Source organism: Mya arenaria, chromosome 3 (genome assembly GCF_026914265.1).
Source record: "Mya arenaria isolate MELC-2E11 chromosome 3, ASM2691426v1".
NCBI classification, from domain to species: domain Eukaryota; kingdom Metazoa; phylum Mollusca; class Bivalvia; order Myida; family Myidae; genus Mya; species Mya arenaria.
Genome location: NC_069124.1, coordinates 63,919,468 through 63,935,499, shown reverse-complemented (window position 1 = coordinate 63,935,499; position 16,032 = coordinate 63,919,468). Strand labels below are relative to the sequence as shown.

The window sequence follows — 16,032 nt, the reverse complement described above, 5'->3', positions numbered from 1 at the left end:
AATGACCCCCAGGTATTAACCAAGAAGTCTTGATGAAATGACCCCCAGGTATTAACCAAGAAGTCTTGATGAAATGACCCCCAGGTATTAACCAAGAAGTCTTGATGAAATGACCCCTCGATATTAACCCAGAAGTCTTGATGAAATGACCCCCAGATATTAACCCAGAAGTATTGATAAAATGACCCCCAGGTATTAACCAAGAAGGCCTGATGAAATGACCCCCAGATATTTACCCAGAAGTCTTGATGAAATGACCCCCAGGTATTAACCAAGAAGTCTTGATGAAATGACCCCCAGGTATTAACCAAGAAGTCTTGATGAAATGACCCCAAGATATCAACCCAGAAGTCATGATGAAATGAACCCCATATCTTAACACAGAAGTCTTGACGAAAGACTCCAAGATATTAACCCAGAAGTCTTAATGGAATGACCCCAAGTTATAACCCATCTTGATGAAATGACCCCCGGATTAAAGTTTTGATATAGAACGATTTAATTAAATAGTGGTATACTATCTCTTTCGAGACAGGCATTGCCAATACTGGTTAAACAATCAGTTAAACACCACTTTGAAAGAATATCATTACTGTCCATTTAAATTTCGAACTTACAAAAGAGTTGATCATTTCGGTAGGTATAAATTAAACCAGTAAAAGCCAGATTGGAGAACTGGAATTTGATTTACTTATAAATTTCTATATTTATTAGAAATACTAATCACTCTACTTAGAAATTTGAAGATTTTAAAAATCTCAAATATTACTCATAAACGACCTTCAGTATTTCATGTCACACTGTCAAGCTTCTAGTTTTCAGTGAACTATTTAGTTCCATTACATACTGGATACCACTCGTACATTTCATTTATGTATAGCAGAACGTTTAATTAATCTTTGGACGACAATGTTCATGCAGGTCCCGAGCGACATAAGCTGGGGGTCGTACCGAGTGAAGGTGGAAGGCGTGGGCTCGCTCAACTTCAAGAACGAGACGACCGTCAACGGCAACCCGCGCTCCATCGCCATCTTCATACAAACAGACAAGGCAAACTACAAACCTGGGGACTCAGGTACTTAAATGTCTAAATATGTACAAATGTAAATACGTATATGATTCGTTCTCTTAAGTGGTTGAGGGTGTTGTTTATGTGTAGGTGTTCGTCGCTTATCAAAATGGTTTTGGGTTCGAGCCCCCCTTTCGGCATATTTGCCTTTCGCCGCTCAAAAATGATGCCTGGTACTGGTACTCGCAGAGTATTCATAACAGCTGATTGCGGCACCTACTATCGAGCTAAACCAAATCCGTAAACAGTATAATTATGCCGTCCTTAACACATCCGTTTCCAGACCGCCAAAGTCAATGTACGGAATGGACAAATGAATGACTTTATTTGTATCCATTCTTTAGACTACCTTTCTAGTATCCCCTATTACTCTTTCGATAGCGTTGAAAACTTATTGCAGTTTTTTAACGATTATTACATAAACATGTTTCCTTTAGTTTCATTCAGGGTGTTTGCGGTCGATAAGGATAAGAAACTAAAAGCTGGTACAATGGACATTGAAATACGCGTAAGTATTCCCCATTAATACAAATTCAACATAAACTTTATCTTTGGTCACATTTAAGTTGAAATAAGAGTAGTGGAGAGCGATGTAGGTTTATGGGTTGATAAATGAGACTTCGCCATCTTTTTAAACTGATATGTAATTACATTCAAAATATACATTAATTTGACAATAAATTTAACGCGTATATAACACAATGGTGGTCCAGCGGTATGAAGGTGTCCGCCTTTTATCCACTCTGTCGTTCGTGGATACTAGCCCAGCCAGGGTTCTTTAAAAACGAACCTAACTAACCCAAGCAGTGGTATCTACCTGATTATATGTGCCTTCATAATTGGGCAAAAGTCAATCCGTTTGAACTTAATTAACAATATGTATCACAATTGTTTCCAGGACCCAAAGAACAACAAAATATTCGAATTAACGAACGAGGACAACATGCAGCTCGGGGGCATCAAAGGCACCATGCCGCTTTCAGACATGCCACCCCTGGGCCGCTTCACTATCTCAGCGGAAATGGTCGTAAGTACACATATAGGCAAACGCATTCATTTACACGTATATGTGAAGAAGAAAAAATATTATGAAGTATAACATAATAGTAACAAAACAGGACTTGAAAACATTGAATAGAAAACCGCTCCTGAATTTCTTTTCTTTGACATAACCACTGCATCTATGCTGGTAAAGAATGCTCTAATTGGGTTAAAACACTGCATCTACGCTAGTGATTAATTAAATCACCATAATTGTACTAACAATTAATAAGATTTGCCTACATCATACAATGCAACTACATCTGTGATGAATGGTCTGCTAACACAGCGACTATACTAGTAATAACATGTCTTATTGGACATACACCACTTCATCCATCATGCTAGTTATGAATGATCATTGTGGGCAAAAACACAGCATCTATGCTAGCAATGACTTATATTTGCGGACATAAAACACCGCAACTATGCTATCAATAACTTATATTTGCGGACATAAAACACCGCAACTATGCTATCAATAACTTGTATTCGCGGACATAAATCACAGCATTTATGCTATCAATAACTTCTATTTGCGGACATAAAACACCGCATCTATGCTATCAATAACTTGTATTTGCGGACATAAAACACAGCATCTATGCTATCAATAACTTGTATTTGCGGACATAAAACACAGCATCTATGCTATCAATAACTTATATTTGCGGACATAAAAGACCGCATCTATGCTATCAATAACTTATATTTGCGGACATAAAACACCGCAACTATGCTATCAATAACTTATACTTGCGGACATAAAACACCGCATCTATATAAGGAATAACTTGTATTTGTGGACATAAAACACAGCATCTATATAAGGAATAACTTGTATTTGTGGACATAAAACACAGCATCTATATAAGGAATAACTTGTATTTGCGGACATAAAACACAGCATCTATATAAGGAATAACTTGTATTTGTGGACATAAAATTTTACGGACATAAAACACCGCCTCTATGCTAGCAATAACTTATATTTGCGGACATAAAACACCGCATCTATGCTAGCAATAACTTATATTTGCGGACATAAAACACCGCATCTATGCTAGCAAAAACTTATATTGGCGGACATAAAACACCGCATCTATGCTATCAATAACTTGTATTTGCGGACATAAAACACCGCATCTATGTAAGGAATAACTTGTATTTGTGGACATAAAATTTTACGGACATAAAACACCGCATCTATGCTAGCAATAACTTATATTTGCGGACATAAAACACCGCATCTATGCTAGCAATAACTTATATTTGCGGACATAAAACACCGCATCTATGCTAGCAATAACTTATATTTGCGGACATAAAACACCGCATCTATGCTAGCAATAACTTATATTGGCGGACATAAAACACCGCATCTATGCTAGCAAAAACTTGTATTTGCGGACATAAAACACCGCATCTATGCTATCAATAACTTGTATTTGCGGACATAAAACACCGCATCTATTCTATCAATAACTTGTATTTGCGGACATAAAACACCGCATCCATGTTAGCAATAAATTGTATTTGCGGACATAAAACACCGCATCCATGTTAGCAATAACTTATATTTGCGGTCATAAAACACCGCATCTATGCTAGCAATAACTTATATTTTCGGACATAAAACACCGCATCTATGCCAGCAATAACTTATATTTGCGGACATAAAACACCGCATCTATGCTACAAATAACTTATATTTGCGGACATAAAACACCGCATCTATGCGAGCAATTTGTCTTTACGAAAATGATTTTTTAACAAATGGTCATTGCCGATATTTTGGTGGTTTCAGGGAACAGAATCCTCCAAAGAAAACTACAACTTCGAGGTCAAGGAATATGGTACATACGTTCTTCTTTGAACTTTCTTGTTTGTTAAAGACGTCCAATTTAATTATATTCCATTCAATTAGTGTAAAGTCATTCTAAATTTATTTGAAATTAGTCATCCAATGTGTTTCTTTTTGCACACAATCATGACTTGTATTCCTCATCAGTTCTGCCCAAGTTTGAAGTCAAGGTCAATCTTCCCGCCTCCGGCAAGACCACGGACACCAGTCTGAAGGGAAATGTTGAGGCCAAGTAAGTACAAAACCGGCTACAACAACCAATTGAAGCTTAATGATGGAAAATTACAAGAAAATGTTAGTGTCATTATTATAAATCCAGCGTTTTTATCTCGTATGTGCTTTCACACACGCACCCTTGTGCTGAAACCATTCCATTGATAAACGTCTCCGTGGTGGTATGATAGCCTATTATAATGCATGTATAAAACTAAGTCGACATGACAAAGAGATTCTTAAAAAAAATATAAAAAATACGAACATTTTTAAATTTCCACTGCCCTTATATATACCCCGCTTGTTATAAGGTACACATTTGGAAAGCCAGTCTTAGGACCCGTCGTTCTCCAACTCCGCAAACGCTACTCTTCCGGGTTCTTCGACGCCAAGGCCGTCCAGAGTGAGACAACGGTAACATGTCGCGTCCTTTAGTAACTGAAAGATTTAACCCTCCATACAACCGTTACTACGATCTCTTGAAATGATGTTTAAAGGGACGGCATCGAAATGTTTTAAATAATTCCCCCCTTAACACACACGCACGCACACGCACACGCACACGCACACACACACACACACACAAAACAATAACAACACAGCAACAACAACAACAAAACACACTATGGTATCAAAATTAAATAAATAAAGGTTACTAGTTAAGACGGTTCTTTTCTTAAAATTATGCTAAGGACACTTATTGTACCTTATTATACAGAAAGAGCGAACATATGTGTGAGTTTTAAAGGCTTTCATAGTGAAGATTATTTTAAGCCAACGCTCACCATTAAGTTCTAACAAACAGCCTAAACAATTCCAATCTACCTACTCTACCGTTAATTGGACCCTTACATCAACAAAAAATGGAGAACAAAGTAATAGTTTTTCATGATTACCATTATAAATATTGATTTTCGAAAAACAAAACTAATACTTTCTCCTCAGCCCACTTCTTTTCTCCAACGCACTTGAAGAATTGTTTTTCTGGCCCGTTCGTTCCAATTTTCCTCAATAAGATTTCGACGTTTGGTGTGGCCTAAACAGTAACAGCAAAAGTGTAAAAACAGTTTCTTTTTAACTTCCCCAGCTTGGAGCGGACGGCACCGTAGCGTTCGAAATTCCCATGGAGATGATAAAACGGGTGACACGAAGCTTACGCTACGAGACTCTGGTTCTGGCCGCCAACGTTACGGAGGCGCTGACGGGGATCACGGAAACCGGAGAGGCGGAGATCCGCTTTTACGAGAACCCGTACAAGATTGAGTTCTTTCCCAACATGCCCGACAACTTCAAGCCCGGCTTTGGGCCGTACCCCATGATGGTAGGAGATAACGACTTATATTGTCGAGACTTTAAATATATATAGTATTTTCTTAAATTTTGCTTTTTGCATATCAAACGCACCTTTTCGTCAAACAATTTAATAAAGTTGCCACAATACCAGTCGCGTGATCACAAAGTATTGTATTAATCTAATTTTGATCAATATGAGAGAAAATGAGAGAAAAACCCGTTGGTTCTACAGTATTCGATGCACACAGTAAGTCTGATCTCAAATACACATGCATGGCCATGCATGTAATGCCAATACTATTACAGATACGCGTGACAGATCAGGACGGCCGACCTCCAGCGCTCCCGACGCAGCAAGTCTTGGTCACAGTCACTTTTTTCACTGACAAGCCCGTCCAGGGACCGCAGAACACAGGCGCCACTGGGTTTGACGTCATATCGCCGTTCATCTTGGGTGACACGATTCTAGAAGCAACCATGCCATTCTCACTGATACCCACCGGCATTGTAACCTATGACCTGCCTGTACCTGTAAATACGGCCACATTTTCCATCAAGGTAGTTTAAACATTATATATTTTACAACGATTGTGAAAAAAACTATGCTAGCTTATACTAAGTCACTCTCGTTGGCACGATGTTGCGCGAGAGTGTGGTCTTGTGTTGTGGGGGAAACCGGAGTACCCGGGGAAAACCCACTTATCCGGCTTGGTGACCACTAACCAAACTCACATGCGCCCAGGCCCGGAATCGAACACGAGTCGCCTTGGTGAAAAGCAAGTGCGCTAACCACTGCGCTTACCGGACAACCTAATTTGGTAAGCTAGAACTATCTTGTTTAAAATCATTCGTTCACGCTAAACTAGTTTTAAAGCTCGCCTGTGTTTCGATAACAACATGACGAGATGTTCATATCGCTTCGTCAACGTAGCCTTGTTTATATTTTAACCACGACCATTTCTAAAAAAAAAAAAGCTAAAGCTATTCGAATGAGCCAAAAGCCAGGGAGCTGGAGCCACATCGTTGAGGCTTTGCCAATTCCATGAATTCGCTATGCAATAATGCAAATAATCGGCAAATTTCGAACGCTTAATTCTGTTACTTAAGAATACTTAAAGTGGTACTCGTATTTAAAATCAATACTTACACATGCATAACAAGGATAATGTTTGAGTGATAAACCTTTAACTACTTACTAAATACATGTAATGCATTTGTTGATAATATTATTTACTGCTAGCAATATTGTGAGCGGGTATTTAATAGCTAAAACGCCCAAATATTAAATGACTGCCGGGTCCTAAAAGTTGTACAGTGATCAGCTATCGTCTCACAATGCAAAATAAAAACGGTATCCTTCATAAGAACCTTTGTTTCCGACATGTATTCATCCATTTCGGTAAATTAAAACAATTGTATTGATTGTGGTACTCCTTATTTAGGAGCGAGAGTCCATCTTTAATAGAAACGTTTTATATCGGTTTCACGAACTGTGTATTTGTTGTAACAGTTTCAAATAAAACCAAAACCAGTTTTAATAGTTTTTTTAACGAAAACCGAAACCGGTTTTTGAAACTATCGAAACCCCTACCGGAGACGGTTTCATCGGTTCGTTCCATCCGAAAACTACATGTAGTTTACTTCATTAACAACATGCCGGAAAGTGATCAACCTCGTCTGTTGGAATCTTTTTTATAACAATGCCTTACAATGGGCAAATGAGCTAAAAGAAAAGGGCTGTATTAGTCATTGTGTAGCTCAGTAGCTACAGTAGCTCCGCCATGTTGTTGAAAATGTACACAAAACCATGTACTTGTTACTTCAAACAAAACTATCAAAACCGGTTTTGTAACTGCTGAAACCATTGAAACTAAAATAAAACTGTAACTGGTTTGGTATCAACAAAAACGCCCTTAGATTCAAATGTCACTAGAACCTCTTTTGATCTATTAGATATATAAATTATACTCATTTATATATATATATATATATGATATATATATAGGTGATAAGGTATACCTAAAGTGTGTTTATTTCTTTATTTTATCGTTATAATAAAGCATACTGTTGTTGTGTTATAAAATGATAAAATATCGAGTTTTACCATGTCTACATCTAAAAATAGTTGAGGAATTTTAAAAAGTGTTTCAATCGTTGAACTCCTGACTTACGCTGTATTACGCATGTGTTGACGTATCTAATCTAAGGTAAATCAAAGCGCTCATTTTCAGATGAATTTTATTAAATACTCATAAATAAATGGATATTTTAAAGAATACAACAATATATTAATACTAGTTATAAATAGAGAACTTCAAGTGTTTCAAACATGCCGAGTTTAGTGCATAGTTTACATTATCGGCTCAGTCTCCACGCTTTGGCTCAAGCTCCCTGGTTTTTGGCTCCAACTCAACACAGAGAAAAATATATAAACATGCTTATTCCGTTAAACAGGCGGCCTTATTCATTCCCGATAAAAACGCACTAAATAATACTGGTTTTATCATAAATGTATTCTTGTAAAATTCAGCTGAAAAAAGTGATGAAAACTATATATCTACTTTTGCATGCATGTATTTGAGAATTGGTCTTATTACTCCGTAAACGGTATTTTTACAAAATAACCGAAACACGTGTGAAGATTGAACCTATTTGTGTGACACTGCATTCCCCGATTTCTTAAATAAGCCCTCATGAACGTGATATTAGGTAAAATAACCAGTCATACTTACTTTTTTAAAATGATGTCCTTTCTTTTGCTCCAGGTCGAAAGTGTCATTGGCTCTTTTTATATCAGCTGCCCAAAGAGCTGAAACCACAGTTTCGAACCTGATTCAGCGTTTTTTAAATGAAATCAAATTAACACGATGATGACTGGTAGCAAAAGTCTAAACCCAATAAAGTCTGAAATTATCATATAAAAAATATTCTAATGTGGACGAATATTTAAATAAGGCGCTAATTCCAATTACAGGCGGAGTTCGCGGGCGAGTCTGTGTACAAGGACGTGCGGCGCTTCCGGTCGCCAAGTGATGTCTTCCTTAAAGTAACCATGGACAACACCGCCGGTCTTACGGTAACGTTCCTTGTAGTTTGGCACATTGAGGTGTAATAGTTTATTTTATGATTTAAAAGATAAACATATTCTTAAATAGAGATACATACTCTTGTGTAACACCATTTAAACGATTTAATACCTATATTTCAGATTGGTACTCCTGTGAAAGTATCGTTTACAAGCAATGCGAGCCCGCCGGAAGTCAGATATATGGTAGTTTTGTTGGATTATTTGAGCACATATTTCGTTGTTGTAGCACAGCAAATATATATTTGGATACTTCTTTTTCGGCAATGCGTTCGCGCAGTCACACTTAATTCTTCTTTTAATTAGTATTTTTATATCCTATCCTTACCAAACTTGGCAACACTGTTTATGTACATATTTCCACCATTTTGACCATCTGATGACACTGTCCGTTCTGGCTATTATATAGAAATTGTCAAATCGACGTCGTTCGTGGCGTCACTCTTTCCTATCGGTTTTTCTTGATTTATTGCATATTTACCAAACTTGGTAACAATGTTCATGTGCATTCTATCGCAACTATGTTCGATACCAACCTGATGTTAATTTTTTTTTCTTGAGTCTTTGAATTAATCAAAATTCACCTTAGCACTGTCTCTTGCGCTCAGTTTGTCTCATGCAATCTTAATGCAACTTGGTAAAGGGCTAGCAAGTGTTTGCGCATAAAATATATACCAACCGAGTTAGATGCCTAGTCATATCGGGTTATTTATCTGTGGTCTTCTACGCTTAAATTGTGACATTGTTTACCGAATTCACCGTAACGTCTTCACTTTCAAGATCAATACTTAATAAATCCTTACCAAATATAGTAATAATCAGTATAGGCTTAATATTTTGATTTTCTGCATATTTCGCGCCTGCAATTTCAGCAGGCAACAAAAAATGTCCACTGAAAATGTTTCTATTATTTACAAGTTAACTGTTTAATTGTTGAACCAGACGATGCAAAACCAGCTTAGTAAACAATCGCTTCTTACTGGTCACAGAAAATCGTTGTTGACCTGGATAACTTAATTATGCAATACCGTTTATGAGCACTTGACACAGCATTTCAAAGAAAAGTATCCTTTAAAAATGGAACATAATAGGATTGCAAAGTGGTCATTCATCAATGTTTTAAGTCTACCTTTTAAAATCGTCTGTATAAATTATACTTCAAATTTGATGTTGTGTCAACAGGTGCAAGCTAAAGGTGCTATAGTCGCAACAGGGAAGGCGCGGTACAGTGATGGATCCTTCAACATAGCTCTCTCAACAGCCATGGCACCGTCTGCAAGGATCGTGGTCTATTTTGTACAGCCGGATGGTGAAATAGTTGCTGACGGCCTGAACTTTGTTGTTGACGACACCTTTGACAACAAGGTTTGGCACAGTTTACAATTTACTTATACATACAATGTAATTATAAGATTCCAACGTTAAAGCCGTATAACGACAGAATTAATTTTTCATGTAACAGTCGTGCCCGTATTATTATATACAATGTATATATACGCGACAAAATATATATGTAACGAACTCTTCAATACGTGCCAGGTTACAATCGCGTTTGACCAAGTTTCCAGCAACACCAAGACAACGGTCAATCTAAAGGTGACCGCCGACGCCAACTCCATGGTGCACGTGCTCGCAGTCGATAAAAGCGTCCTATTGTTAGGAGACGGAAATGACATCACACCGGGAAGGGTTGGTAAAATTACAGCGTTTTTCTAATATCTGTTATAGTCACTGCCATAAAATACGAAAACTATGCATATAAATACTACCGAAACATTTTTTTTTAAATGTTGCCATTTTTATTACTGAAATTTTACGTGCTGCATTTTTTTGCTAAGGTTGAAGACAAGATGCGTCAATTCGGGGACATACCGTGGGTGGTGCGTGGATGGGGCATTATCCCACCGTGGTCCTTCGACAGAGCGGATGACGCCAAAGACATATTCGATGTATGTGGTCCTAAAAATTCTAGGATAGTAAATGATACACTGTTTTAGTATACGCACATAGTCTTTGAAGTTTGCTCTTTAACTTTCTTAACATAGCCTAAGTGTATTACAACGAGTTTTGTAATTTCAGAATTCTGAACTAAAAGTGTTAACCGATGCCAATTTGTACAGCTTTGATCTTTGGAGACGTAAGTATAGTTTAAATACTGAATTATTGTTATCCATTTATATCAATGTGATTAACGAATATCAAGCTACATTGAATACATTTGTGTATACTTAAGATGGCACAAACGTACGCACGGGTTACGTGATAAGTTCGTTCGTTAGAACGGGTCTATCGAACGGGTCACCGTCTGCATCGCCGTCTGGTAATGGAGAGACGAGGAAAGATTTTCCAGAAACATGGATGTGGGCGTCACAATTAGCAAGGTTACTGTGTGAAAAATTACCAAGCTAATACTATTGAACTGAGTCTAAACTGACTGCGAACTGACTCGCATGCTACCCCATCATCGTCGGGCACCCAGACACTTGATTAAAGCACTGAGTTTTATCCAATTTATTAGTGTAAGATTTAAAGATGCACTCTCACAGATTTACTGTTTTGATAGCTTTTTTATTTATTGTTTGGGAAAAACGCAAATTTTGTTTTAATGTTTGGAAACCAGTAATATAAGACTGCTGACAAAGGATCAGATCGCAGTTCTTCATATTTACGTTCAAAACTTAATGTTTTATGCCTAAAAGCGTTACTAACGCTTTAAGAAAAACGTGTTTTTTGAGATCTGTTCCTTATTCTTATATGACTGAATTAATACCATTGATGTCCAAATCAGTTGATTCTGAGACAAAGATAATAAAAAAGTCAAAACTGTCAATCTGTGAGTGTGCAGCTTTAAATAATGCGTATCGTGGGTGCCGACGACATGTGTCAATGTATTTCCTTTTGTTTTTGTGAACATTTGTTCTAAAACTGTAACACGGTATGTTCTTATGTTCTTATAAGTGCATAGCGCGTTAACATCGTCTAGCATGGGAAATATGCACCTCACAAACGTTCATAGAGCGTCAACTTGGTCTAGCGTAGGAATTATGTAGTTCACAGATGTTCATAGAGCGTCAACTTGGTCTAGCGTAGGAATTATGTAGTTCACAGATGTTCATAGAGCGTCAACTTGGTCTAGCGTAGGAATTATGTAGTTCACAGATGTTCATAGAGCGTCAACTTGGTCTAGCGTAGGAATTATGTAGTTCACAGATGCTCAGAGTGTCAACTTGGTCTAGCGTAGGAATTATGTAGTTCACAGATGTTCATAGAGCTTCCACTTGGTCTAGCGTAGGAATTATGTAGTTCACAGATGCTCATAGAGCGTAAAATTTGGCCTAGCGTTGGAATTATGTAGTTCACAGATGCTCATAGATTGTCAAACTTGGCCTAGCATAGGGATTATGTAGTTCACAGATGTTCATAGAGCGTCAAACTTGGCCTAGCATAGGGATTATGTAGTTCACAGATGTTCATAGAGCGTAAAACTTGGCCTAGCGTAGGAATTATGTAGCTCACTAATTTTCATAAAGCTTCAAAATGGTCTAGCCTAGGAAATAAGAAGCACGCATATATTCATAGAGCGTCATCCAATAATTCAGCTCGTTAAGTATGCGTGTCTTGCACGTTTCACAGTAGAACAACAGCAGCTGATGAAATCCCGTTCAGAGGCTTTTAGTGGCAGTTCTTTGGGGTTCACATCTGGTGGCTCGGTCACGGCGGGCCAGCAAGGGGAGACGCGCACAGAGTTCCCGGAGACATGGATCTGGCAGTCGGCACCCGCGATGTATGTAACAAGACACTGCTGCCATCTTGATTCTTCGTATGGTATCGTGATATTGTACAAATGCATGTTTTTGCAGTGGAGCATGGGAGCTGCAAATATTTAGATATGGTGAAGCATTTGCAGCAAAGGCGTCTGGAGGTCCGCACGAATTTATACATCGAAGGATTTCAACCAAATTGTGGCTTTACAACATGTATACGTGGACCTGTTTATAACTCTTTGCATTGCTCTGCACGCATAGTGTTTGCATGTTTACGGTTTACAGTTGAGCAGCAACAACAATTTGGAGGCGGCCGGATGTTTGCGGCGGCCCCTGGGTCAGCGCGAATGATGTCTGACAGTGTAGGGTCGGCTCCGTCAGCCGCGCCCACAGGGGAAACGAGAAAGGATTTCCCGGAGAAGTGGCTATTTGAGTCTGCCGTTGCAATGTATGCGTAAAAATGAGATTCTGATGTAGTAGACAATCGATTGCTTGTTTAATTTAATATTTGTTTGACGTTTAATGAGACATAAACATATGAAATGCACTTCTAAAGTACTTATCGTTTAAAGATGCACTCTTACTCCAAAATAAAATTTACCACAATTAAATATATTTTTTAAAATTCCAAAAAGGATGAATAAATGTCGAAAACAATGGTTCTTATGAAAGATACCGAGTTTGATTTGAAAGAAACGAGCATAACACACGGCCTTTCTACCTTATAAAATTATAGTAGACAACAGTAAATCTTTTAGCATTCACCAATCATTTAAATTTTTTTTTACTTTCTGCTATTAAATACATGGTTACAATCTTGTTATCAGTAATTAATATGTTCCATAAACGCATAATTTAGTAAGTAGTTAAAGGTTTATCAGATAACATTTAGGTTTGTTATACATGTGTATGTACTGATTTTGAATAAGAGTGTCACTTTAAGTCGGTTTTACAACATGGTTATTGTATTTCGCAAAGTTAGCTGATTGCTTATGCATGTTGTGCACTAATAAACAGTCATGTTTTAGTTCTTTTTATATTATATTTTAACGGCGCAAATAAAGCTGACACAAGACGCAATTTGCTGGCTCTAAAGCCAATAATCTAGAAAGAACATTGATAATATCTTATTAGAAATGAACAAAAACATTTTTGGAATCTGTAATTCCTCACTTATATATACAGTTGAAACTCGTTGGCTCGATATCCCAGGGAGCGGCCAATGTCTTCGAGCCTCGCGATTATCAAGCCAAGCGGGAATACTTACATAGAGTTATAACAAGTCGGTCCTTTAATCAAGTTCGACCCAACGAGAAAGTCGAGCCAAACGATATCGAGCCAATGGGTTTCGACTTTAATATAATTATTAATATATATCATAAGTTATAATGCAATTCTTTTCAAATACAAATCATGCTAAATACATCCCATCATTTCTGTTTTCTATCGCCCTTACTCTCATATTGAACAGTAACGGCGAGGCGATTTTCTCTGCTACCACCCCTGACTCCATCACCGAGTGGGCTGCTAACGCGTTCGCTATTAACGCTGATACGGGTCTGGGCGTTGCTCCGTTAAGGTCCAACGTAAGTCACGTCCTACATTCACTACCGGTACCGGCCGTATGAAATGGCTGGTCCGCCTTTGGTTACTGTTGTAGAAACTGCTAGTATCTAGAATACCATGAATATTTACTAGTTGACACTTAAACGTTTGAAAAGGCATTGATCAAATGCCGGTTTATTTAAAATAAATTGTAGTTGATCAAATGCAAATATGAATATATATTGTATACATTTACTTTTCCATTAGTGCATATGTGTATATAGTCATCCTTAAATCTGCACTCTCACAGATTGATTGTTTTGAATATTTCTTTTTCATTTTTTTTGTCTTGCAATAAGCAAATGTTTGCGTAAATGTCTGGAAACCATTGATATAAGACTGCTGACTAAAGAGCAGATCGCAGTTTCCATATTTACGTTTGAAAATCGATGTTTTATGGCTAAAGGCGTTACTTAAGAACAAAAATGAAATTTCCGGCAGTGTACACAACAAATGAGATTGGTTCTATTGTGAGTTATCTTATATGACTGAACTGAACGCACTGATGCCACCTGATCCTGAGACAAAAAACATGAAAAGGTAAAAATTGTCACTTTGTGAGAGTGCAGCTTTAAGGAACGTATGTGTTATATATTTCGTTTTCCTTCTCTTTAGCTGACGGTGTTCAAGCCTTTCTTCGTGAACCTGCAACTGCCATACTCTGTGACCCGGGGCGAGAACGCAGTCATTCAAGCCAACGTTTTCAACTACAGGGAGACGGGAGCTAATCCCTTTGTAAGATTAAACATAAGCAAAAAAAATTATTACAATGATAGCCGGTATTCCGTATGCTTTTTCGTTGTTTGTTTCACCGCGAAGAACGGTAGAACATGTTAGTTTTTAAAAATAAATAAAATTGAGTTGTTGTTTTTACTTTCGCATATAAGAATGCAAACACTTGTATCTCGAACGAATATCCGAAATGATTATTTGTCTCGAAACAATGCCTGCATGTTAACAGAATACCAATCTGACAATTTGAGCTGCGGAACAGATGCATATTTAAATACTCTTTAAAATAAGGTACAACTCGGCTACTTGCAGGCTGTAGTTCGTCTCCTGGAATCGCCTCAGTACGAGATTCTGTCAGTTGACGGCAGCGGGGCGTCGACAGTCATTTCCGGACCACAGGAAAAGTGCGTGCAGACCATCGAAGGCAACGCTGTCTCCGTCTTCTTCAACATACGGCCGTTAGTCGTGGGGGACCTCGACGTCAACGTCAGAGTTACACTGCCGCCTCCAATAAATTTGTATGATGAAGTCATCCGAAAACTACCGACAAAGGTAAGGAACACTATTAAACTATGCTTGTGTCTAAAGCTTATTAAATATGACATCTTTTACCCAACTTCAAAACGTATTACTTAGAATTGCAATACTTAAAAAGCATTTCAGCATTGAAAAAGAATTCAATTGTGAACAAAACGTACTTTTAGAAAAAAAAGTCTTACACAAATTGCTATCTCTTTTATTACCTTCAGTTTACTGATGTTGTTTAAGTTATTAAACTAATAAAATTAAATTTTAAAATCTATATGTAAGGCTGAGGGTGTTCCGAAGACGAAAAACCAGCCGGTACTGATAAGCATAGACCCTGCGGGCATGGTGACAGAGGAGCGAGATGTCGTGTACCCTCAGGGCAAGGTGGAAGACTCCGAGAAAATCAGAGTCACCGTCATTGGTAAGGATAGCAAAAGACGTAAAGATTTCCATAAATTTAGACATGTAAAGGCGCTTAGTAATACTTCTTTTGAGTAGTGTTCAATAAGTTTCGTAGCTCATAAATGCTTCTATATAAAGAGTGAATATGTACGTGCAATTTTGTAATGTTTTTCACATCGATATTTTGCATTAAAACTCGGTATTCCTCTGTCAAAGTACGCCACAATCTGGGTGACTGTGTCAAGAGGTTTTTATGCGGGCATACAGAACATGATCTTCTTTGCTCCGTTAACATTTCTGCTCTCTCAGCAGATACACATAAGTACTTCCTCAGAGGTGACCAGCTCGGCTCCACACTGTAGAGCCTCGATGACTTGACCAAGATCCCACCCGGATACACGGAAAATGATCAGCATTTCCACTCACCCTTTTTACT

General features: G+C 37.8%; 1 protein-coding gene across 5 annotated transcripts in view; it reads left to right on the top strand.

The window, feature by feature from the left end:
* LOC128227692 (CD109 antigen-like) overlaps nucleotides 1-16,032 on the top strand; it is a 44,679-nt gene that overhangs the window by 13,202 nt on the left and 15,445 nt on the right. For 3 of the 5 annotated variants that reach the window (XM_052938456.1, XM_052938459.1, XM_052938455.1), the window contains 19 exons: nucleotides 922-1,075; nucleotides 1,507-1,577; nucleotides 1,968-2,096; nucleotides 3,918-3,966; nucleotides 4,122-4,206; nucleotides 4,499-4,601; nucleotides 5,275-5,508; nucleotides 5,787-6,038; nucleotides 8,455-8,556; nucleotides 8,689-8,751; nucleotides 9,748-9,930; nucleotides 10,105-10,254; nucleotides 10,404-10,514; nucleotides 10,645-10,702; nucleotides 12,615-12,777; nucleotides 13,801-13,915; nucleotides 14,550-14,669; nucleotides 14,979-15,218; nucleotides 15,477-15,615. In XM_052938456.1, coding sequence (XP_052794416.1) covers nucleotides 922-1,075; nucleotides 1,507-1,577; nucleotides 1,968-2,096; nucleotides 3,918-3,966; nucleotides 4,122-4,206; nucleotides 4,499-4,601; nucleotides 5,275-5,508; nucleotides 5,787-6,038; nucleotides 8,455-8,556; nucleotides 8,689-8,751; nucleotides 9,748-9,930; nucleotides 10,105-10,254; nucleotides 10,404-10,514; nucleotides 10,645-10,702; nucleotides 12,615-12,777; nucleotides 13,801-13,915; nucleotides 14,550-14,669; nucleotides 14,979-15,218; nucleotides 15,477-15,615 — 2,521 coding nt within the window. Of the gene's footprint in view, nucleotides 1-921; nucleotides 1,076-1,506; nucleotides 1,578-1,967; nucleotides 2,097-3,917; nucleotides 3,967-4,121; nucleotides 4,207-4,498; nucleotides 4,602-5,274; nucleotides 5,509-5,786; nucleotides 6,039-8,454; nucleotides 8,557-8,688; nucleotides 8,752-9,747; nucleotides 9,931-10,104; nucleotides 10,255-10,403; nucleotides 10,515-10,644; nucleotides 10,703-10,798; nucleotides 10,947-12,198; nucleotides 12,350-12,614; nucleotides 12,778-13,800; nucleotides 13,916-14,549; nucleotides 14,670-14,978; nucleotides 15,219-15,476; nucleotides 15,616-16,032 lie in introns of all 5 variants that reach the window. The other 2 variants (XM_052938457.1, XM_052938458.1) reach the window with 2 other exon arrangements.